This window comes from Carassius gibelio, chromosome A23 (genome assembly GCF_023724105.1).
Source record: "Carassius gibelio isolate Cgi1373 ecotype wild population from Czech Republic chromosome A23, carGib1.2-hapl.c, whole genome shotgun sequence".
NCBI classification, from domain to species: Eukaryota; Metazoa; Chordata; class Actinopteri; order Cypriniformes; family Cyprinidae; genus Carassius; species Carassius gibelio.
This window is the reverse complement of record NC_068393.1, coordinates 3,388,299-3,414,526: the sequence shown is the minus strand read 5'-3', so window position 1 is coordinate 3,414,526 and position 26,228 is coordinate 3,388,299. Positions and strand designations below refer to the sequence as shown.

The following is a 26,228-nucleotide window of genomic DNA, read 5'->3' as shown; positions in this document are numbered from 1 at the left end:
CCACACTGCACTGAGCCGGATCAACGCACGCAAGGCTGCTGGCCCGGATGGCATTCCTGGACGTGTGCTTAGGGCATGCGCAGAGCAGCTTGCAGGGGTCTTTACAGACATTTTCAACCTGTCCCTCACCCAAGCAACTGTGCCAACATGTTGTCCACATCCATCGTGCCAGTACCGAAACACTCCTCCCCAACGTGCCTCAATGACTATCGCCCCGTAGCACTCACACCCATCATTATGAAGTGCTTCGAGCGACTGGTCCTAGCACATCTCAAAGACTGCCTCCCACCCACACTGGACCCACACCAATTTGCCTACCGCAGAAATAGGAGCACAGAGGATGCAGTATGCACAGTGCTGCACTCTGCACTCACACACCTGGACCATAACAACACGTATTTAAGGATGTTGTTTGTTGACTTCAGTTCAGCATTTAACACCGTCATTCCCTCCAAGCTGACCACAAAACTTGGAGACCTGGACATTAACACCTCCCTCTGCAACTGGATTATGGACTTTCTGACCAACAGACCTCAGCATGTTCGGTCAGGCCACAACCACTCCACCACCATCACACTTAACACTGGCGTACCACAGGGCTGTGTGCTGAGCCCATTCCTCTACTCCCTTTACACCCACGACTGCAAGCCTGTGCATGGATCCAACTCCATCAAGTTTGCAGATGACACCACGGTGATTGGCCTCATCACAGACAACGATGAGTCTGCCTACAGGGAAGAGATACAGCACCTGGCCACATGGTGCACTGACAATAACCTGCTCCTTAACACCAATAAGACCAAGGAGCTCATTGTGTTTAATATCTGTAAATTATGTCCATAATACTTACCTGTATAGTTATTGTACATATTATAGACCTTTATTCTGTACTTACTGCTTATTGCACTTCTGGTTAGATGCTAACTGCATTTCGTTGCCTTGTACCTACATGTGCAGTGACAATAAAGTTGAATCTAATCTAATATAATAACACTTATGTTATAACAGATGCATCTTAAAGACACAGTTACAGCAATCAAACAAAAGCTCAGCATCAGCATGTGCTCAGCATGTGACAGTATTAGATCTAGATTATGATTTCGACAATGAGAAGTATTAGTCATATATAAGTTTGCAATGCATTCTCAGGACTGTGTCAGTGCACAAATAGACAGACAGAGACAGATGATAATGGCAAAATATTAAACAGGATCAAGTTATTTGGCATGATCTCTGCATTAGTTTCTAAACTTGTACTTAACTGCACTGCCATCTGGTGGCTATATACTGGTTTCGTCTGGTCAGAGGAGAACTGACCCCCAACTAAGCCTGGTTTCTCCCAACGTTTTTTTCTCCATTCTGTCACCGATGGAGTTTCAGTTCCTTGCCGCTGTCCCCTCTGGCTTGCTTGATTGGGTTCACTTCATCTACAAGCCATATCGTTGACTTTATTGCAAATAAATGCACAGACACTATTTAACTGAACAGAGATGACATCACTGAATTCAATGATGAACTGCCTTTAACTATCATTTTGCATTATTGACACACTGTTTTCCTAATGAATGTTGTTCAGTTGCTTTGACGCAATGTATTTTGTTTAAAGCACTATATAAATAAAGGTGACTTGACTTGACTGTATTTTAAAACACTGTGGAGGAGATCAAACATTGCAAATGGTTAGACGAGTAGTAGAAGATATAATATTCATGCCATACACCAATGGAAATTACTCGCTTCTCAAACCGCACATAATCAGCATTACTAACAACGATCACAGTCTTTTTTCTGTAGTTTCCTTTCCATATTAAATCTGAAAGCCAGTTCACACTGCAGTGACAGCCGACTGATTACAGTACATACAGTAATGCACAGACATTCCAGTGCCCGAAAAACACAGATTCAGTATGTTTAGTCTACAAAAATAAGACACTGATCCAACAAAACTCAGCAAAAGTTTTCTTAACAAATTTTAATTACCAAAAATGTTATATTTAGCTGTGTCCCATATTTAGCATGTAACCTCAATTGGACCCTTTAATCCCCTTTTTTTTGTTCACATTTCCAGCTCTGTTTATCCTACAGTATGTCCAGCAGCAGTGGATGTGTACAGAACAACAGCTCAGTATGATTCATAAACACCAGTCAAGTGCCATTAGTTTCTCAAGTGAAGTCTGGACCATTACAGACATGTACCTTTAAGTTTTCTTTGGAATTAAGTGACATTTATTTGATTTAATTTCATGTGATGTTGCAATTTAACAGCAGTAGCACCAACATATGTTTGATAGTTAATCAACAGCGGACAGGTGGTGGGTAATAATAATAATTCTGTTTAGTGGACAGGTTTCATGCACACCTCTATTTTTTTTTTTTTTAGGACCATTTACATTTTTCAGATAGTGACATTATATTCATGGCAGTGCCACACATGGAATTGACATTCACAAATGATCAATTTACTGGCCGTGCTGTTTAATTTCTCAGAACAGAAAGTGATTCTCTCTGTTCCTTGCTTGACCTCTGGCTGTGATGTTGATGTATTATTACGTGTGTAATGGGCTCTGCATTCAGGGTCTCTCTCCTCCTGTTTCTATGGACACCAGAGAGCCAATCATCTGCCTTGGCTGTGGACTGTACTAAAGGCTGCAGATGGAGGAGGCAGAGCATGTCTTACACGTTTAGATGTCTCTCTCTCACACACACACACACATACAATTTCATTTCCTTGTTCTGCATGGCGTCAGTGCATGCTCCCCCACAGCTTGTAACAAACCACATCTTGCGTATGTAAGTGTGTGATGCGCGTGCGACATCACGGGCCAGGAGCGCAGCGCAGTAGCGGTGAGCAGCGTGAATGAGCAAGTGTACAGCACATGGGTGCACGCAGACCCACGGCCATGGCACACAGGCTCAGCATGATGTGAGTATCAGATGCAGTCTGCATGCATGACAGCGCTCTCCAGATGTTCACCGCGGTGCTGCGTCATGTGTTTTACATGGAGACTGCTTGAGATTGTGTGTATGCTCCACAGGGAGCTTGTGATGATGGACTAATGTCATGATGGTGAGGCAGCGTTCTTCACACACATTTGTTTGTACTCATAATGTGTTCAGGATGAGCTGTGCAGTAAATGGCAGTGATAGCTCTGTGTTTGCTCTGCTGAGCTGAGGTGTTTCCATGTGTCCTGTAAACACCAGGGGCTGTGACCCAGTGTGTGTGTGTGTTTGGCTGTAGCTGATGTGCATTATGACGCGATTTAACATGCTTCAAGCACATTATGCTGCTATGAACTGTGGTCTTTGGATGCATTTCTCCTTCATGTGCAGCGTTCAGTCTGGCCATCTGTCCCACAAATAACTGCAAAAACCTTTTTGAAGCTTTAGATTTTTATTTTTGCACTTTGTTTATTCTTGTTCTTGTCAGCATATAAAGCGTACAATAAGCATTTGAAAACAGCATCAGAGATGTGTGAGCGTTTATTGGAGATTCAGTCCTCTCAAGGTGACTGAGGTTAAACTAAAGGGCACTTTAGCATTAATTCATTGGCTTAAAGGGTTAGTTCACCTGAGAATGAATGTTCATCCAGCGTTTTGTTTTGTTCTCTTTCCTCGCTCGTGAATCACTAATTCAAGGTGGTCAAGGAATACCAGTGTCCTGGTTGTGCTGCACAGTGCATACTTTTAACTGCCAGCTATTTTTGAAGAAATAGCATAAACAGAAATATCATGTTAAACAGTGTGAAGTGTGCTAAGATAAACATTTTAGTTAGTAGTATGCTATATTGTTGTCCCAAGACCTCATCACATTGCATTTGTATGTCAGCCAGTGGCATCCAGTTTTCGTTATAATCAAAAATATATTTAGTTTGTTATTTTGTGTTGTATGACTGGTATTGTTGCTCTAAGGCTTTATTCTCTTTACTTGTATTTAGGACTGCACAGTTTCTGGGAAAAAATCTATTTGTGATTTTTCTGATAAAAAATATATTTGAAATATGCAATAAAATAAAATAAAATAAAATAATACAGGTTTGCTGTGTTTGTTCATAGGGCTGCACAAAGAGGCCAGAATGTTGTGATTTATATATTATTATGGGTATAAAATAATGATGATGATGATGATAATGATAATAATAACAATAATGACAACATACACAATGTATTTTTTTAAATATACATAATATTATTAATATTATAATATAATAATATGATATAAACAGGAGTTTTGGGACAATGCAAAATACCTCATCTTATCCTCATCATATATATATTACATTACATTACAGCCAGGGACATAATTTCCCACTTGACATTAGGTGGCCAAGATGATATCATCAATATTTGCATCCATTTTTTTTTTCCTGTGGATGTATTTTTTTTTTTTTTTTTGCATGATCGCCCATGAGAAGTGATTTTGTTTGACAAACATCTCAATGTATGAGTGACATTGAAGCTCTATTTGTGAACTATTCCTGTTACCTGTTTCAAGTGTATGGATATCTGTGACTGAAGCAGTGGCGTTGTGTATGTGACAGCAGTCTGGTGCAGAGCTACATAAAGACCTGAGTACTCATGGAGAAATAAACTCACATCTTCACCTGTCATTTATTCATCAGTATCAGACACAAACACAACCATTTACGCAGCAAACAGTTCAGAAATGTTTCACAAGATGAGAGTGATCGTAAAGTTATCTGGAGATGATTTCAGTTCACCTAATAATGGAAAGGAAACAGAAGAAAATCATTTGATTTTCCTGACTTCATCAGATTCTGAATGAGAATGAATTTCTATGTGAATCATCATCTTTACACCTTGGCCAGAGTACTGCAAGACGTGATGGGCTGAAGTGTGTCTGTAGAGTCGAGTAGATGACGTCTTTGTTTCTCCTTGTGTCGTAGGTGTGTAAATGCTTTGCACCAGTACTGCTGTCCCTCGCCATTGTGCTCTAAGCAGCTAGCTGTACCTGCTCCTCTCTCTGAGTGCAGGTAAGAGGCCAGAACTCACTCTCTAGACTGACAGAATGTGTTCTGATCACACTCAATGTAATTAGATCTTGCATAATGTTCTGAGTTTGTTTGATCTCTGTTAAAGTCATTTGGAAGGTTTTATGCATAACACAAGTTGTCAATAATAATATTGTTGGCAGTACAGTATCACAAATAATATGATGGAAGAGTAGCAGTTTGAATATTTTAGTGGTTCACAATTACAGAACCTGAATTTCTTAACCATTTAATGGTAAAAAAAACAAACAAATATAGTTGTTGTTTAACAAACTTGAAATCTTTGCATTGGGGTATTTGAAGACATATACATGACATTTGTGAATCTGTAGTGTCAGGACGAATATTCTGATATGTGATGTGACTCTTTTCTCCTGTGTTTATTGTTTATAGTAGTTCCAGTTCACGAGAATGAATGTTGTTTTTTGAAATATGAAATATGAGCATTGTGAATAATTTCAGTGTTTGCGATTTTCTGTCGGTTGTGAATCTCTGTGTAAATGTAGCCTGTTAAATCTTTGAATGTGGCTCCGTTTGCTCTCTAGTCTGTTGTTTGTCCTATTATTCTCATGAACTGGAATTTTATTAGCTTATTTTTGAAATTGGAAAAAAATGATGTGAACCATGTGTTATAGACCAATCTTTTGTCAATGTCACACACCAAACTTGCAAAAATGACCCAAATATGTACACTCAAAGCATAAGCTCAGTGTTATCCAGTGATCAACACATTCTCTCTCCCAAAGCAGACCATACATTTTTTGTGGGTCGCATCTTTATTAACCTTCACTTCTTTTCTTTAAGAATCTGGTACCACATCCTGTTTATTTGTGGACACAATTTACTAGTTTTTTAGTTTCTTATAATGTAAATTGTAGTCATGATTTGTTCCAGTGAATATAGTAGATAAAATAAGCAGATAAACCATTAAAAATGTTAGAACAATTATCTTTTAGATTCATAGTGACTTGGCTAGCTAGTTTTTGGATACAACATGCTGACTGGTTTTCTGCCATCATGTAATGCACATGTGCTGCTGACACTGGGATTGGTCTATAGAAATATAGATCTATAAAGCATGCTTCAGTAAACAGCATGGAGAGAAGTCAGATGAGATGTGCTTTAGGATCTCTAAGCCAGCGGTTCTCAACCCACCCTAAAATGAGTCTCAGATCTGTTTGAGAAATAAAATACAACCAGTGGAAAAAACTTGACATCTGACCAACTCTTGGGTATTTGGGCACATTTATTAGAGGCCAAATGATGCAGATGCCAACAATATACCAAACTACAAAAGGAAAAAAAATACCACCCAGTCTACATTAAATATATTGGTAAATTGCACTTCTGGTGAACAAAATGATACATTTTCTTATTTAGTCTAATTAGTCATGTTAAAGGGATCGTTCCACCCCAAAAATTTACATTTTGTGATCATTTACTCACATACAAGTTTTTCCAAACCTTTTTACATAAAAGATGATATTTTGAAGAATGTGGGTAACCAGTCAAGGACCAGAAACTGTTTGGTTACCCACATTCTTCAAATAAATCATCTTTCGCATTCAATAAATGTGCCAAAATAGTTTGGTTGAATGTCAACAACAAAAATTTATCCATATGCAGTTCACATTCTTCAAAAAATCATCTTTCGCATTCAATAAATGTGCCAAAATAATTTGGTCGAATATCGACTACAAAATTGTATCCATATGCGTTCAAGGTCAGAACATTTTGTTCACCTTTATATGATAAACAATTCTGATGACGTGTTTGGTCTGCCACGTGACGTCTGACATAAAATCCTGAGTCCTGAAGCAATGCTTGCTGAGAAGTGCTGGCCTAGAGGGTGCAGTGCGTCACATTCACATGCTGTTCTTATAGTGTGCTTCTCTCACAGGGATGATAGCATGCTGCATCAGTTCTGCTGTCCTCCATCTGGAAGCGGCAGTCCTTCAAGATAGCAGGAATGACAAGGATCTGTCCTCTCTCACAAAGAGCTACACGCATCCATCTGTCCGTCCATCCATGCATCTGTCTACTGAGGGAATAGTGTGTTTCTCTGGGGGAAAAAACATCATTGTGTATGCCGTTGCATTCACATGTAGGACAGACGGAAATCTTCCTGCAGTAGTTCATTTACAAGTGCAGTCTATAAACACTGGAAGAACACAACTGTAGGGCTAGAACTTATGAATACAGCCGAGTGTCGATCCTCAAATGTGCACCTCTATTACAAAGATAGAGAACTGAGTGTATTGTGCACAAAACGAGTGGAAGAGAACTTCATTCAGTACCTAAGAGTGATGCATGAAATGAAAAAGCAATATCTGTTTAAGAATCAGTTACTGTATTACAGATGTATTTGTTTTGCCTGATATTAGTAGCATATTGTCTTGAGCATGTAAAGGTTCAAATTAAAGGTTTCTTTTTTGGACCCTCTTGTACATTATTATTGTTTTTGTATTCATTATTGTTATCTTTTTGGCACTCAATATCTGGAAAGTTGTGTGTTTTTTTTTTTTTTCATTTGTGCATAGTTTTTTAGTTATTCTTGAGTGAATAATAAGGACTGTCCAAAATGGTATACTATTGTTGCATTATACTATAAGTACATGTTGTATACTGCTTATCTGTTTTTTTATGTGAAAGTTTAAGCAATATTTATGTCTTAAACAGTATTCTGCATGATTGCCACATGACCTCATCACATGGTATCATCTCATCATATATTGTTTTTGCTTTTATTTATTTTTATTTTTTCAAATGTTGAATCCAGAACATGGCTGATTTAACTTCCTGTTCATTTGTCGCTCACTGTAAATGAAAGGTAAAGCTGAGCGCATGGCTGGCTAATGTTATACTGTAAGTCAAGTTTATGTATATAGAGTTTTTCACAATACAGATTATTTCAAATTATTTGATGTTAATGTTTAATATCGTATTCTTACTATCTTTATATATCATTTAGCAGATCAGAACTGGGCAACAATTAAGTTTTGCTACAATATATAGTAAATATCACACTACATGAGTACACTAGCAGAAAGCTAGACAAACTTACATAGCCAACTTTATATAAGGAGCTGGCTGATAATATAGTTACATTGTGTGATGAAAAAAAAATGGATGGGTTTAGGGTCACTGTTATTTTGCCAAGTTAGACATCTTCCTGGATCAACATGTTCTGATGATCCTGGATCAACATTACTGTCCAAAAATATAGACTAAACCCAATCCCTACCTCTAAACCTAACCTTACCCATAACTTATTACTAAAATCAGTGTAAAAGATAGCTGATAAACAAGGGTGTAGAAGCACCTAACCCTGATTGTTTCGCCTAAAACAGATATTTCCTGAAAAGTTATCCTTCAATTTTATTTGGTTAATTGGCATGTTGTTCCAGGATTAACAAGAATGTTGATCGAGTAACATGATGTACTTGGTGAAATCACACTCACTTGGGTTTAGAATGACCCACGGTTTACTGTTTCATGTGTGAAAAGCTCTTACCCTGCCTCTAGTGGACAACACAGATCATTACATCAAGATGATGGCTCAATCCCAGTTCACATACTTCTAAGTACAGTATAACAAATCTGTTATGTGCTGATTTTTATTTGAAAATCAGCCTCTGACGTCACTACCGGCGCAACTGTAAACAGGCACTGGGAGAACACGTCTTTCTCTGTATATCATGGTGACTACTAGGGCTGTCAAAATTGCGCAAAAATGACGTTCGAATAGTCCCTCTAAAAAATACACGAATATTCGAACTATTCGAACATCTGGTTGCGCATGTTGTCAATGACGCGCATTACGTCAATAACAGGCCAAAATAATACAAAGAGAGATAACTACTTGTATAGATAGTCTATTTAAGTTTAAACATATGACAATGTATTACCTACTCAAAAACAAGGAAATCAACTAATGGCCAAGACTGCAGACCTCATGCTCTCTCACCCTCACGTTCTCTACGCATAACGGTTTAAATGAACAAACAAATTTTTGTGCAAACAATTTAAGGTCGTGACTGTTATCCCAAATATATTTCATTCAGTGATTTTAACAAATATTATTAATATAAATTGAAGTTTTACAGCATATAGAACTGACATTGAATGCTCCGAGCGAGCTGTGCTGTGGTAAACATGGAACTTTTCCTTGACATGAAACGATAAATAATCAAACCTCGGATCCATTGCTTGACAGAACTCCCCGAAGCCTGCCCCATCCGCGATACTGATCGGTCTCATCATGTCCTTACAAATGAACGAAACTATTTTATCCATTATGGCCTCTTGTTGTGTTGCAGACAAAGAGCTTGTGGCGGGCGATGCAAAGTAACATTAAGTGTCAAGACGTGACTGTTTAGCTGGAGTTCCACACATTATGCCATGCTCATTTGGGTGCACATTTTTGAGATGTGACCTCATGTTGCTCGTGGTCGAATGGTATGCTAACTGTATCTTAAATAGCTTGCATACAACTTTGTCTCGCGGGTCAACAATTTTACCTAATTTTCTCTGCTGCGGTCGAGTTGGGCTCTGCACTTGCTGGCATCTTCCATGAAGACGCGTCAACTTTCAGCAGTGATGCTGTGCCAGACAGTGCGACTCCTGTGACCTGTCCCTGAACCCTCAGACGCACTAGCGCGCCCACTCGCAAAGCAGACAACCACGCCTCTACTACCGCGGGCCTTTTTTTCCACATTTTCTTTTTATTTGAATATTAATTTTCACCTTCGAAATTCGTTTTTTTTTTACTATTTGAATATATATTCGAATTTAGAATATTCGTTGACAGCCCTAGTGACTACTAGCAAGTATTTCGACAATGTGTGCATCCGTGTCTGCGTTATTTGATAACAGCACACACGCGATGTTTGAGGAGGAAATCTGCGTTCATTGTGAGCATTTTTTTCAATGAAAAAGCTCCGCTCTCGTTCATTGAAAAAAAAGGAAAAAAGGCAGCCATCTGCTTCCCGCAGTTCAGGACCCACCGCTGTGAATAAGCTGAGGCTGAGCTTTCTCAATTCTCCTGCCCTGCGTATGTTTAGCAATTGGAGGTTATGGATTACGCCTCGGCAAAGTTGGACTTGTCATGAGAGTGCGCTAACAAGGTGATGCTGTGAGGCCACAAAAAAAAAAAAAAAACCTTAGTGATCATTTCTTACTATAGCCCTCCAGCTCAGGTGAGCCTTCTATTTCTACAAGATTTCCATACAGAGATTGGAAAGAAATGAAAGAGGCCGTTTTCTTCTTGCATCCATCGGTTTCGGCATAAGAGTTGTGCCGACATTGAGGCGATTTGCGAAAATGGCAATGAGAGGATGCCCCCTGTAGAAAGTGCTAAAAAGAAAATTCTTTCTGCAGGGGAGACATCCTCTCTTAATCTCCCTCCTTGCCATCTAAGCCCCTTCAAGAAATTCATATCTCTTAAATGGCAAGGCATACGCAGCAGCAGATCAGGCTGTGGCTTTATTACACACGATGGTGGTGCTTCAAGCATATCAGATTGATCTGCTAAGAGACCTGGATAGAGGCGAGGGCCTTTCTCCTGATTAGGTAGCCAAGCTGCTCCACACCAAAGATCTCTCTCCGTGCTACCAAGCAGGCCGTCTCCACCATGGGCAGGACTATTGATCTGGAGGTTCAGAGAGACGAAGGCACACTCTGTTGCTTTCAGATCCTTCAATCCACGAAGGTCCGGGTCTGAGCCTGAACAACATAGGGGTCCTGGCCTGTCTTGATCTGAGGATCAAAGACTGGCACAGAAGGCTAGTGTCGTGACTCGCACTCCTCCCCCACCTGCGGGCAGGGGTAAGAGGAATCGTGGGTCACGAGGAGGTAAGCAGAACCTAAGGGATGTGATCCAGATGAGGCAGCGTTCTCATCCGAAACAGAGTGATACTGAGGTATCTACTCGTTCCTTTTAGGGATTTTTTACTTCTGCTTTTATCTTCCCCGTCCTAATTCCACTGTAACCACCAGCTCTCCACCTGATCGAGGTTAGGTGGAAACCTCTCACATAACAGTCTCCTATGCTGGACCTATAATGTTTTTGGCTGGTTCTATGTTCATAGCAACTTATGGTCCGGACTAAAAGGAGGTGCCCCTTGAGCGGGGCTCCAGTGCAGGAGGGTGGGTGAGTATGTAACCCTTTCTGTATAAACTTATGTGTATTAAATTTCTGGTGGTTATGTGTCTACTAATAAACTCTGTGAGTTTCCTTTGCAGTGCTCAGTTACAGTAATTACTAAACACTCGTCAGTACCAGCCATCCAGCTTCATTTTCGTTTCGTTTTCTTGTATATGCTGCCTCAGGTGATGCTCCCCTTGCCCAAGGTTTGGAAAATTTGAGCTTGCCTCTCCCGTGCGATTCAACGCATCTGCGATGCTTAGGAACCTTTAGGTACACACGCTAAGCTTTGTACTTAGCCACATGAAAACCACACTAAAACCACATGGTGGTCAGTGTGCACGTGAACACTTCGCGCACTTTCTAAAATCCAAGTAAGTGGTAAGTGTGCACGCAAGACTCTGCACACTGAAATCCTGTATGGTAAGAGTTACGCGCTCCGCCTTGTTCCCTTTCTTGAGATGATTAAACCTTGGTTCCTTGGGTTCCGTTCAGTCAGTATGTATTTGTTTATACACTTCAAGCATTGCTTCCCTCAACATGAGGAGCTATTTGGGCAATTTTGGTCGAGTTTAGCAGCACTCCCCTTTTCCAAGAAGGGTCGCCTATGAGCGCGCTACTCTGAGCTCTGAGTTGTCTTCTCATATGAGACTGAGTTCTCTGTTTTTTTTCCCCAAAGTGCTCCAGTATTACTTCCACAGATTGAGTTGATGACCCTGTTTTCAGATGCACCAATCCATCTATGAGCTGCTCTGTCAGAATGGTATTTGAAAATCCATGCTATGGTAAGTGTGCACGTGAAGTCTTTGCACACTTTCTGAAATCCACACTGTGGTAAGTTTGCACGCTAGTATTCTGAGTTCTTGCTAAAATCCTATATGGTGAGGGCTTCACGTGGTTGCTTCGTGCCCTTTCTTGAGTTGGTAAAAGCCCCATTCATCTTGGGCGCCACTCCACCTATGTTTCCTTGGAAACCTATCTAAACAGGGTGTTGCTACTAGAGATCTATTGAGACAGCTCTTTCAGCAAGTTTGTGCGAAAGCTAGCGGTAGCCCCTGTGTAACAGGCAAGACTTAGTATAAAATGCTAGGTTCTTAGCCGTATCCCTTTAAAGGAATCTTTCCTTGCTGAGGCCCTAACAATTAAGTTGGGTATGTAGCTTAGGCCTTTGGCCGTAAGGGGTACTGTCACAGACAGCCGTCTAAACGTCCCAGGGGCAACTCCCGTGGAAATGGTAGTGTTGGTACTTAGTGTTCACCATGATTCTGGCCTGCACTCCCCTGAGCATGGTGGCATGGGTATACTGTTCCCCATAGCGACCACTAGAAGATGCAGTGTCTTGTTCCCTACTCAGGGAACCATGTTGACTTTCGTAACCTGAGACGTTTCCTCACAATCCTAAAGACGTGTAATCGGTGAATTGCCCACAGGTGTGAGTGAATGTGAGCCCTGTGATGGACTGGCTGTCTGTGCGGGGTGTTTTCTGCTAATGGCCCGAGACGTTGGGACAGACTCAAGCATTCTCACCGATATACAGATGACAAGTGGTTTGGGTGAATGATGCTGCTGATGGTCCAGTTCACACCTTCAGTGAAGCAGTTCATGATATAGACTAGTGTTACTGTCATCATTTTACAACTGATGAGGACACTTGGATAAATGTTGGACTCTATCAGTGCTCTTTTTTCCTTAACATGTCTCTTTTCTTTTTATGCGCACATTTTTTTTTCAATATTTTATATAGTTCATGCTTAAAAAATGAAGAAATCATCTCATCAGTGATGCCGTTTTTTGTGACAAGTAGAATAATTTGCAGCTGTTTTAAAACTACATAAAGTGTGCATGTTCTCTTCTTTGTTAGCCTTTTATGACTCTTTCCATGCTAATGGTTGATGTTTGCAGACTGTCATGAATCCTTCCATGCATCTAGTATATGCTGCAAACTGATACTGTCTCCTGTGAGCTGCACTAATCAATCCAAACTGAAGCATGTGTTTTCAGCTTGAAAATGCACTGTTCATAGAATGAGGTACTGTGTGGAGGAGGTGAATATGATGGTACCTGCACATGCTATGACACAAAGCACTGATAGTGTCTAATTGGTGTTTCTTTATTAGACAACCCATTCCCACAGTAAAGGGGCATCTTCTTCCATTCAGAATGCGAATGCAGGAGACAGAAAACACAAGCACATTCAAATTTCACAGCATTCCAAAGTTTGTGACCAATATAAGATTGATCAACTATGGTGTGACCTATTAGTTGAATTAATAGAACACAAACTATAAACCTGCATTTGTTGAAGTAAAGAGGAGTAGCATGTATATTTTTACACTTTGGATGTATTCTGTTGAATTAGACAGAGTGTGACATCATTATTACAGTGTTATATCATTAACACCCACGGACTTTTGGCTAAACATCTGATGTTTATGGGACACAAAAGTGGAAACACTTTAGGAGTGTCGAAGCCGTCATCGGATTGGTTGAATTATACAAGATTTCCAGGAGATGTGGAAACAAAAATATTGTGGCGCCAAACCACCTCACGAAAGAAGAAAGCCATTGAGTTTACAACTGTGATGGCAAGCCCTTATCAGGATCAGCTAAACACTGGATATTCAAAAGTATGTCAAATATTTGAAGTTTGTTTCATAGAATCTTTAAAATACATCAGAGTATTTTACTCACTGGCCTGTTAACGTAGCGACATTTCCATAGCACGATACGTGACGCTGAATGAAACAAACTGTGATTATGGACAGGCCTTGTCCAATGAAAGCTGCCATAGATTCCAGACCTTCAGCCATCAGTCTGAAGGTCCGGCTATGTGAGACTACAACCCATGCAGTGTATAAAATTTGTGCGTGCTCTAGTCTAGTGACCGTGGCATTTTATTAAAAACTAGAGTATTTTATTTTAAATGATACTGAATGTAATGCATAACCAGTGTATTTATGGTAATATTGGACTAATGTGGTCATGTTTTCTGGCCCTTGTTAGAATTCTGACTGCTGTGTTTTTTAACAAACCACAGATTATTATTGGAAGCAGCCAAAAAAGAAAAGCAAAAGTGCTTTAGCCTGGAAGTTATGAATGAACAAACTAACCGTTCTACATCTTGAGAATATGCTCTTTTGATTTGAGTATTACCCACCTGAACAGCTATAGCATATTTTCAAGCCATCAAACACTCAGAAAACCTCATTTAGCGACACCCTAACATAATAGTTTTAGGCAACAATCACTCACATTTTCTGCAAATTTTAAAATCTACTTATTGCACAATAATAATAATAATAATAATAATAATAATAATAATAATAATAATAAGTACGTTTCCAGAGCTTCTGTTGTGAATCATTGTAATAATGGCCCTTTGGAGGAGTACTTGAGCCTTACTGATGGGTCTGGTGAGAAAAGCTGCTTCACATGTCTCTATTTGCTGCAAGAGCACACTATTTTCAATGCAGTAGAATTAATATACACTGTGTTTTGTGTACATGACATCATTGTTTTGAGGATGAGGGAGTCCCTCCCCTCTGACAGCTGAACCAACAGAGTATTGTCAGCAAACCATTTGCAAGTTTAGTAGTGATGTTGTTGCCAGGCAACCGGCATTCAGCATATATAGGTGGAAATCTCTTCATGGATGCAGTGGCTGAAATGCACTCGTAGAGAAGAGTTGAGGAAAATCCTGCAGCAAGGATCATCTGTACTCTGGAAGTTCACTCTTATAGCCAGCAAATGCATGTCAATCTGATATATATGCTGAGATGCATGTCAGAGACTCCATTCTCTGGTGTTTGCTGGATCTATGTGTAGAAGCTGATGCAGTGAGGATGGATCTGGAGCTGACCTGGTTTCCTTATCAAAGAGGCTGAATACTGTATGAATCTCCTCCTGGATACACAGTGTACAGGGTTTGGCTGTCAGCTCTTCAGGATGCTTTGGGTTCTTCACAGATGCAGGAGAAAGCAGAAAGCTGGACTGTTGGACTGTCATGAGTATTTGGCCCATCAGACTCATTGCAGCATTGAAAGACCTGCAGTCATCTTGATAAATGCACATTGATGTTCATCTGCTGCATGAATCTTTGGCTTGTGGTTCTCAGGTGAAAATGGAGGTTGATAATTTTGCCATGTGACTGAGTGTTTAAGCCTGAAAATGTCAAGATTTAAAGCTCTGTGTTTGGATTACTGGCAGTTTTTGTGCCTACAGCCTAATAGCGCATTTTTCAAAAGGTAAGTGTGAGTTGCTTGTCAAATAAAAACATTTTGCATGCTCTCAAAATAATTCTGTATTGACCCAAGCATAATTTAAATTGAACAGACATTGTGAGTTGTTTTGTGTTTTAATTGTTTATCAAAATGACTTTTCAGCTAATGTCACCTTGACCATGTGGGCTACTGGTTAATGTTAACCAATATACCAATAGCTGTATAGGCACTGTTTTCAGCTGGTTATGGTTAGTAAATCAGTCATTCTAAACTTTTGTAAATGGTTTATTATTTATCTATTTATTATAGTATTTTGCAAAAATGAAATTAGATAAAGATAAAGGCTTCGTCGGATTTGCTTCGCCACTAGCAGCTGAAATTTAATAAAAGAATAATGCCAACATTATGCATTTATGACTAAATTAATACTTAGTTACAAATGAGAACAATAGGAGCAATCAGACCAACAAGAGAACAACAGTATACAAGTGCCAGTTAGTCTAGTACAGAACACGTAGCCAGGTTGTTGTTGTTTTTTGTTTTGTTTTTTTAGACAAAAAAAAGAAAAAGTAAGTGCTAGTATTAGTTGGTTAAGTGCTGGCGAAAAAGATGAGTCTTTAGATTTTGAAAATGAGTGAAGACTCAGCTGTACGAATTGAGATCGGGAGGTCATTCCACCAGCTGGGCACAGTCCAGGAAAAGGTCCATGAAAGTGATTTTGAATCTCTTTGGGATGGCACCACAAGGCATCGTTCACTTGGAGAGTGCAAACTTCTGGAGGGCACATAAAATTGAAGTTATCATTTGAAAAAACTTTATTCACCAAAATTAGGCTTGGCCTACGTGTTTTTGTGGAGGAAAATTATTGAATCCACTGTAGATGGCTCCAGTGCGTTCCTGTACTCACTGATGGTGAGTCCAGCAATATAACCCACTGGCTCATTATTATCATGATAAACATGGTCAAAACTTTTCCACATCTCAGACTTTGCTTTAGTTGCTGGTGCAACTAAAACGTAATCACCAGAGGCAAGCCTCCATTTCACCTACTCAGCATCCATTTTTGTATCTTTCTCACACTAATCGAAAAACACATCACATGGCCGCTCATTTACCTCACAAACCGGAGCGCAAGCCTGAGTCTGTGTAAAATTATATAAATTAAGCCCGATCTTCAGCTCTATTGTGTTGTGTCAGGAACCATGTTTATGTTAGGAATGAGGAGGATGTGATCTTAGGTGTGCATAGGAGTAACCAGTACATGATCAGTGGAGCAGTGTCATGTGTAAATAAGGTTCAGTTGGTTTTCTGATTTGTGAGTAGCAGTAGTTAACACTCTCTTGAGATCAAAAGAGGCAAGCAGAGTGTGGAAGTCTGCAGCCTGAGGTTTATCAAGGTGGATGCTGAAGTCTCCAAGCAGAACCATCCTCAGGAAAATTTTAGAGCAGCACATCTAATTTTTACACAAAGTAACCAAGTGGCCCTGGAGGGCGACAACTATAAAATGAATTTTAAGAGGGTGGGTAATAGTGGCTGAATGTGATTCAAAGGAGCTGTTGATATTCAGAGATGCTAAAGGATTAAATTTCCAACCATTAGAGATAAGCAGACCAGTACCTCTACTGAGAGAAACAGACAAATATTAGCGTAGATGCCATTCTTCTGTCTTCTTACTGTTTTCTTAGATTCTTACTGTCCTGAATCAAAGTTTGGATGCGTGTCTCTAATTCTGAAATCTTCTCTGTCAGCCTAACTATTTCCCTGCATTTATCACATGTGAATCCCTCATCTGCGACAGAGATAGATAAACTGTACATGTGGCAAGAGGTGCAAATAACAATAGCAGGAGAAGCCATTACTCACCGTGCTTGATGAAAAATGCGAGTGATAGTGATAGTAGGGATCAATGGTGGAGTCAATGGTCTTTACACTCTTCAGTCTTCACACAAGAAGGGCTGTTGTGACTGCTGCCGCAGTATACTAAGGTTTTTATATTTGTCCAACAATACTCAAATTTAATTCAGCTGGACACACTTTCCTTTTTATCAAAACAAATGGCCAAGCAAGCTCACGACACTGACAAGGTACGCGATACAATACGAGACCAACAAGATTTCAGGATGCTACACACTAAAAAACAACAACAAGTGTTTCATAGCAACGACAACTGCGCTAAACGCTTAGACAAGAAATAAATACACTTATGAGCTGCTTTTAACTTCTGCTGATTGAATGCTTCTCTCAAATAATATATCTGTACGCAGGGTTTTGCTGGTGCTTGAACATACTTTTCTGTTTATTACAACAAATGGCCAAGTAAGCGCACGTCACTGACAAGATACGCGATACAGTACAAGACCAGACTTGGGAACTAACCATGGAAATGAGACAAAGGTGAGAGACAAGAAGGTTTATGACAGAGACTATAGTGCTGTGTCCCAATGTGCCTACTTATGCTATGCCATTAAAGTGTGTACTCTTTTGGTGAAGAAAAAGTACACACTTTTGAGTAGGCAAGCTTTGGGACATACTATCACGTCATACAATTGCCTCTCTGTCGCACAGTAGACTGGTCAGTCAATCATCTTGTCACAGTTCACATCTTCCACATTTCATTTCATTTAACTTCCTACCGTATTGGAGAGAAATGTAGCACATTGATCTGCCAAACACTGTGGGTCTTTATGCAGTAAATGCTCATATCCTCATATTTTTTTGCATAATGCATTTTAAACCGTTGGTTGCGAACATCCACCATGTTTGTAGTTTTCTTTTAATGCTTTTAATTTGTGTTTGTAGTTCTTAAACAAATCCTTCAGAAGCAGTCCAATGGTATGTGAACACAGAATAAAGCACAAAATAGAAAAAAAACCCACAACAGATTGCAGACTTCAACATATTCTTAAAATTATATTTTTATATCATATTTAATTAGAATTATATCTTTTGACTACAGTAATGAAAACTTGTGTGCAGGGTTGTCTTAACTTTTATCAAAATAAATATTCTTAAATATTGTTCTAAAAAGGCAATAATAAAATAAAAAAAATATAATTTCATATTTTATTTATTTTATTTTGTAGATATTTTACCAGTCTACATTCCCCCACTGGGAAAATATTAAATGAATATGGGAAAGAGATAAGTTCATACTGATGTTTTTGTATTAATTTAATCTGACTTTGTTTGTGAAGCAAATTAAAGCAAAAACTCCATTTGAATGAGAATTTCTATGAAGTAGATGATGTTTGTGAGAAGAAACTCTCAGCAGAGATTCAGCATGACACTGGAGACCTCAGATAACTCGATCTACTCATCTGAGACAGCAGACAGCATTACTTATTTACTGACTGTCTCAACCTGCAGCAGATTTGGACAGCACACTGTGGAGTGTGACAGCAGCTCATGGATCATTCAGTACTGCCGTCTGATTGTTGAGTTGAAGGTGCTTGTGTCTTTGGCTGACATCAGTGGTCTGCTTTGAGCTCCTGTGTGCTGCCCGGGATGTGAGTGTGCCTCTCTTTTCTATTTATTGAACCGATAATAATAGTCTGATATGTTGACTTTAGTGCATTGAAAATCAGCTTTGTTATACAGTACTTTTCCTGTAGAATTGGGGTCATATGATCATATTTTCTTGACGTGGTAAGGACTCTAGTCGCTGCATTTTGGACTACCTGTAGCTTGTTTGATTGAAGATGCAGGACAACCACCTAGAAGTGCATTACAATAGTCCAGTCTAGAGGTCATGAAAGCATGAACTACATGTTTCGTAGCTTGGCAATGTTTCTAAGATGGAAGAATGCTTTTTTTGTAACTTGGGAAATATGGTTTACAAAATACACGTTGCTGTCTAATATAACACCCAGATTTTTGACTGTAGAGGAAGTAACAGTACATCCGTCTAGTTGCAAATTGTAATCTACAAGATTCTGTGAACTGTTTTTTGGTCCAAAAAGTAATATCTCTGTCTTATTTGAATTTAATATAAGAAAATCATTGGTCATCCAATCTTTTAAATTTTGAACACACTCTGTTTAGATAATTTAGAAGTTTCATCTGGTCTCTTTGAGATATATAGCTGAGTATCATCAGCATAACACTGGAAACTAATCCCGTATTTTCTAATAATATTACAAGGGGCAACATGTATATTGAAAAAAGCAGAGGACCTAGAACAGTTTCCTGTGGCACTTCATATTTTACTGGTGAGATGACTCCCCATTTCAATAAACAGAGTTGTAGTGATCGGACACGTAGGATCTAAACCATCTTAAAGCCTGTCCTTGAATACCTGAATAGTTTTGTAATTGATCTATGAGTATGTCATGATCTATGGTGTCGAACGCAGCACTAAGATCAAGTAAGACTAGAAATGAGATGCAGCCTTGATCTGACGCAAGGAGCGGGTCATTTGTAATTTTAACAAGTGCAGTTTCTGTGCTATGGTGGGGCCTGAAACCCTGACTGAAATTCTTCATACAGATCATATTTTTGCAGGAAGGAACACAATTGAGTGAACAACTTGGGCCAAATGGGCCTGTTATTTGCCAATTCATTAGGATCTATTTGTGGCTTCCTAGTGTGTGTGAATGGTTTTGGGACGTGACCTAAAGATAATGACGAGTTAATAACATTGAGAAGCGGTTCTTCGGCTACAGGTAACAACTCTTTCAGTAATTTAGTGGGTAGAGGATCTAATAAACATGTTATTGGTTTAGTTGCAGTGTACAAGATTATTTAGCTCTTCCTGTCCTATAGTTGTAAAGCACTGCAGTTTATCTTTGGGTGTCATGGATGAAACTGAAGTATTAGACTCTGTAGAATCTACATTGTTATTGTATTTCTAATTTTATCTATTTCATCAGTCAAGAAATTCATAAAGTCATTACTGTTAAACTGTGAGGGAATATTTAAATAGCTGGTACATATTGGTACATATTCTCAAAACGTCCAACTTAGTTTTTCTCCATTTGCTCTCAAGACTACTAGTTTCCTTCTAGAGAGATATGGAATAATTTACAAATCTCATACACTTGTATTTTATTCACAATAGAATATAGATAACATATCAAATGTTGAAAGTGAGACATTTTGAAATGTCATGCCAAATATTGGCTTATTTTGGATTTCATGAGAGCTACACATTCCAAAAATGCTGGGACAGGTAGCAATAAGAGGCCGGAAAAGTTAAATGTACATATAAGGAACAGCTGGAGGACCATTTTGCAACTTATTAGGTCACTTGGCAACATGACTGAGTATAAAAGAGCCTCTCAGAGTGGCAGTGTGTCTCAGAAGTCAAGATGGGCAGAGGATCACCAATTCCCCCAATTATGCAGCTGAAAATAGTGTAGCAATATCAGAAAGGAGTATCTCATAGAAAAATTGCTAAGATTTTAAAGTTATCATCATCTACAGAAAATAATATCATCCAAAGATTCAGAGAATCTGGAACAATCTCTGTGCGTAATGGTCAAGGCCGGAAAACCATACTGGATGCCCGTGATCTTCAGCCCTTAGACAGCACTGCATCACATACAGGAATGATACTGTAATGGAAATCACAACATGGGCTCAGGAATACTTCCAGAAAACATTGTCGGTGAACACAATCCACCGTGCACATTCACCGTTGCCGGCTAAAACTCTGTAGGTAAAAAAAGAAGCCATATCTAAATATAATATATTGAAATTTGAAACTTCCACATCATTGCATTCTGTTTTTGTACACAATTTGTACAGTGTCCTAACAAACGGGTTTGTACATCAAAACTATTATCTGTGATCATTTAATTTACAATAACTGCTTTGGGTGTGAGTGATCTAATGATTATGAGCCCAAAGTTTAAAAATAGTTTTTCTTCATTTATTTTACATTTTTCTGGTTTAATCACAATCAGATTTTTTCTAGCTCATACATTAAATTTATATTTTGATCTCACTATTTGGAGAACAGACACAGTCTTAATAGATTGGACAGCACAAGTACTTCTATCATTTAAGCAGGTAGAACAAAAGACATCATAGCAGTTATTTGAGAATTGGCTTACTAGTCATATGGAGCGTAGCGTCCTGGACATGTTGTATGACAGGAGTTCTGCTTCGACTCTGCTGGGGTGCAGATAAAATGAATTATTAAGCAGCATGTGAATCAAAAATGCGTAACTTTACTGAATGACATTCCAGCCCAGAAAGTGAGGTAGGATTCTATCTACTCCATTTATAATTTGATCATTGTTTTGAATCTGAACCAATAATGGCGCAATGGCAAAAAAAAAAGCCCATTTTCGCAGCTTTTTGTTAAAAATCTTGCTATTTTTATGAAAATGTACCCAAATTCAATTGAAAAAAAAGTGGCAGTGAAAAATTCTGGCAGTGGTTGGCAGCTTAAAAAAATAAAAAAATAAACTGATGTAAACAGTTAATCTGCTCTTTGTGAAGTGAAAATTAAACAATCCGTTTGGAATTTCAGCTTGATTTATTTTATCCTAGCAATCTACATGAAAATTGATATCTTAGGTGATTGTGAGCTATATCCCATTCATCAGTTGGTGGTAACTACATTAACTTGCCCAAACTTGCTTTTAAAGTTCCTCATTTATAAGTCAATTTTGATACAAGCGTCTTCTAAACAAATACATTTTAATGTAACTTTTATAATTGGGAGGCAGGCAGGTCTCTGGTGGGACTCAGGCGAAGGGGTCAGGGTTCAGAGAGCAAATGTATTGGCTGCAAGGAGCAGAGGGGTTAGGCTTTGTGATGCGCTCATGCAGTAGTGCTGTAGTGCATGAATCTGTATGTGAGAGTGTGAGGGTTTGCAGTGCATTTAATTCCCAGCGTATTATCCCAGCGAATCTGGGTTTCCTTGCTGAATCTCATGTAGTCATAATAGTCGTCTAGCTGAGGTTCAGCAGCACAGGAAACAGCTGGAACACTCGAGTGGACAGCACTTAAGAGTGTTGTGTGTGTGTGTGTATAATATAATGGGCGCTGTAGGCTACAGTAGATTGTTTTCATATCAACACTGTCAGGTGTTTCAGTACATCATACATCATGGACAGCCTTCAGAAAAACTCCATCCACAAGCTGCCCTGTATCTCAAGTTTTTACGGGAAAGACGTCACATGTGGGCCAAGACCGTTTGCTATGTGGGTTGTCTCAAGTTAGTTGATTATTTTCTTCTTTTTACATGTTTTACAGTGGTTACAGTTCTATGTGTCCCCATTGTGGTGGCAGCATCTATGCGAACAGGTTTGACAATTGTTCAGTAATGGTAACTAGCGCTCAAATGTGATGTTGTTGCCCCATCTGCTGGGTAAAAAACTATAAACAATGTGAAATCATATCTGAAAGCCTCCTATGTAAGCTGCTCCTGACCGGTGGAATTGTTGTTTCTGTCCTGAGGGTGTTGTGTGCTCTGCATTTGGTCAGATAGGGAATGTGATATCCTCATGAATGATTCAGTATAATATCTCCTACAGGAGGAACCAACTCAAAACCAGTCTTCCTTATGTAAATGCAAAGAAAAAGCTAAAAACCTCACAGATAACTTTTGGATCAAAGTCCACTTTCACAGCAGGAAAAATAATTGAGATAACCTTGCGATCTCCCATCACTGACCTTAATTACATGCATTTGTGTAGGAGTTTAAAATGACAGTTTATATTCAGAATTCATGTATATATATAGTTTTATAAATCTATCATCCTGCTACAGTATATTAGAGATACATAGGTAATTTAATATCATCATATGAGTTGTTTGAATAAAAGATAATGATCAGGTGCTATGTACTTTTGTAGACACAGGTGAATGCTGTACTCCCTGCCTAATATAGCCATGGGAGCAGGATTCTGAAAATCTAAATCTAAAATGTCTTACAGATCACCTGTTAAAAATGTTTAGACCTATGGTGATCTGGTGTGAGAACTTCAGCTGGTGATCAATATCAGCTCTCAGCTCTCAGCTCTAGTTGCCTCCAGGTGACAGCAGGGACCACTCCTTTGTGTCACTGCTTAGTGCCTCACCCCATTGTCTCGCAAAGTGGATCAGCCCCTGCAATGTTACTGGCCTGGCCCTGTTGGCTTCTACTCTACATGAATCAATGACTTCAGCTAGTTTCTGCAGGACCTGGCCATGATGCCATCCATAACGTCCTTGGGTCAGTGACGTTTTGCAGCCAGACAGAATTTGCTGTAAACTGGGATTCTGGTGGCAGCAAAGCTGCCTCTGTGCCTGTGCACATCTCCTCTGTGCCATTCCAGAGGTGCAGATTCTGGGGGCTTGAGAGGGTATCATACGTGGCCCTGATTAAGAAGCTCAGCCTTGCCTGATGCAATGTCTCACTTGCTGACATAGGCTCAAAGCTTTGATCTTCTGAATGTCTGCGGAGACCAGGACAACTAGATGAGCCCCAGAGACAGATCCACAGTCAAGACCTTACCTCCTAGACAGTCACCGGGACAAGACCACAGGAAACAGATTTTTGATTCTTCTACACAATCTAACTTTGCTGCAGCCTGGAATTGAACTGCTGGTTTCTTCCGAGCATAGGATAACTGCCCCAGACTGAGCCTGGTCCCATGGTTTTTTCTGTCACTGATGGAGTTTTTCTTTCTTGCCGCTGCCACCTCTGGCTTGCTTAGTTGGGGACACTTAATTACCAGAAATTACCAGATGATGTTCCCCAGCCAAAGCCTGCTCTGCCATATTGCACCACTCCAACAACCTCCTGGTGTTTCTGGCAGGTTATGGCCTGGTTTACTGACTGTGATGCTTTCCATTTCCTTTCAGCCAGCACTTGGGCCTTGCTGATTTGCACCGCTGGATCTGAAGTCTCTTTCAGCTCGAATACTAGCCTTACTTTCTCCAGCTTTTAGCCTAAGCTGATGGATTTAAATGGGAGCCCCGCTAGAGAGCTGTGAGTTCATTGATATAGCCATGTGATTATCGGGCAGGTCTGCTGTGTAAAGCCTTCCCAAACTTCTTGATCTACCAACTATGAAGCGTTGCTGACCCCAACCAGACTAAAATAGTCTGAATATAAACACTCATTATAGGGGTATCATAGAGATTCAGGATAAGACAAAAACATGGTTTGGAAAATGGATTCATGATGTACTCGGTCATTATATATATATTTTTTACATTTGTAACACAAAACAACTCTGTGGCACAGCCCTGCGCTGATTGGACCAGAAGAGCTGGGAGTGGTGGATTTTTGCAATAATAACAGGTAGAAGTGCGCTCAGCCATCTTTCATTTAAAAAAAAAAAAAAATCCTGGATTCTCTGTGTTACATCTTTGTCATGTGAAGGTCACAGTTGGTCACAGTTTTTATGCCAGTCGTATCATATCATTTTGTTGTATTTACCCATCATACCTTAAAGCCTGCTTTGCCCAATTGCACAGCCTTAAGAGCGTGCATATCATGAATGCTGGGTCTTGTTTGTTTTCTGAGAATCTACTGAACCTACTGGTAACTTGTTTGCCACGTAGCAATAAAAAATATACTAAAAACCTTGATTATTCTGGTTAGTCACATTGTACTGCTATTATTTTGAACAATACTGTATATTGTGACGAGTGTCCTCGGAGGAATCAGCGTCACCCTGGCAACCAACGGAAAACACCTGCACATCCTCATCACCGGCTGATCGGTCACAGCTGCTCCCCATCAGCCTACACTCTCTTAAGCAGCACACGCTGCACTCAGAGGACGGTCTCAAACCGAATGCAACGCTGGTCTAATCCCTGTCTCATGTCTCCGCAGAAAGCAGTGAGCGACCGACAGCCCAACCACTTTGGAGCACGTCAGGACACCCACTTTCACTTTGGTTGGCACCGAAGAGCACGGAGAGCGCAAGGGAAGCACCAGCCACCAGGAAGCGGCTCACCTCACTTCACCAGGCACCCTACACTATTAAATAAATCCACCCTCCAGGGCATTTAAATTCATGAACTCTTGTTGAGTGATTCTTCACCCCGTGACAAGTGGTTTGAGAATGCGGGCAAAGTAGTGAAGGATTACCGACAAGATCACCTCCCCGCAATGGAGGATCTCTTACAACGCTTCGCTGAAGTGAGTATCCGCCAGCAGCAGATAGTGGAACACCTCGCCACTCGCCTGGTCAGGACGGAGGATGAACTCACCGCCATCCAGGCCACCGTAGCCCAGCGTGTTCCGCTACCTGAACCTCGGGCACAAGCCGAGGTTCTCTCCCGAATCTGGACAGCTTACGCAGGTCTGTCAGGGGTCATTCCCCACCCTCCCCTAACTTCACCCCTACTCTCTACATATGTTCACAGGATCAGAACGACGCTTGGGGGGAGGGGGGGTGATGAGCGTCCTCGGAGGAATCAGCATTGCCCTGGCAACCAATGGAAAACACCTGGATGTCCTCATCATCGGCTGATCGGTCACAGCTGCTCCCCGTCATATATATACTGATAACTGCAGGAAATTATGCAGATTTGTATATTTCAGAAATTAATTTAAAATAGACAAAATTACTTTTCCAGATCCAAGTGGTGTATGATGTGTTAAAGGTGTTACTGAATGTATTACAGCTGCAGTAACAACACCTGTTTCTATCATTTAAAATTATGTACTATGTAACAAAAATGTAACAATTCAAGGTGAATATCCCATTCACAGCGTAATCTTTACATTTTATTTGTATGTGGCTATGCATGTTTTCACATTTTGGAATGGATTTTATTTTTATTTTTTTATGTTTATGGGCTTTTGAGAAAGTCCCTTAATTCTCACAGAATATTGCATGTCCAACATAATACCAACTTTACCGCACCAAATGCAAGACCTTTTCAGGCTAGACTAAGGACATTATT

The 26,228-nt window shown here is 39.8% G+C and overlaps 1 protein-coding gene across 4 annotated transcripts in view; it reads left to right on the top strand.

The window, feature by feature from the left end:
* The window catches only part of LOC127944691 (IQ motif and SEC7 domain-containing protein 1), a 92,491-nt gene that overhangs the window by 23,459 nt on the left and 42,804 nt on the right, over nucleotides 1–26,228 (top strand). Inside the window, exons 4-5 of one of the 4 annotated variants that reach the window (XM_052540868.1) lie at nucleotides 4,905–4,991; nucleotides 6,910–7,928. The exons of 1 other annotated variant lie outside the window; for it this stretch is intronic. In XM_052540868.1, the coding sequence (XP_052396828.1) occupies nucleotides 4,905–4,991; nucleotides 6,910–6,973 (151 nt within the window). In that variant the 3' untranslated portion in view covers nucleotides 6,974–7,928. Of the gene's footprint in view, nucleotides 1–2,825; nucleotides 2,924–4,904; nucleotides 4,992–6,909; nucleotides 7,929–15,306; nucleotides 15,399–26,228 lie in introns of those variants that run through there. 2 more of the 4 variants (XM_052540865.1, XM_052540864.1) reach the window with 2 other exon arrangements.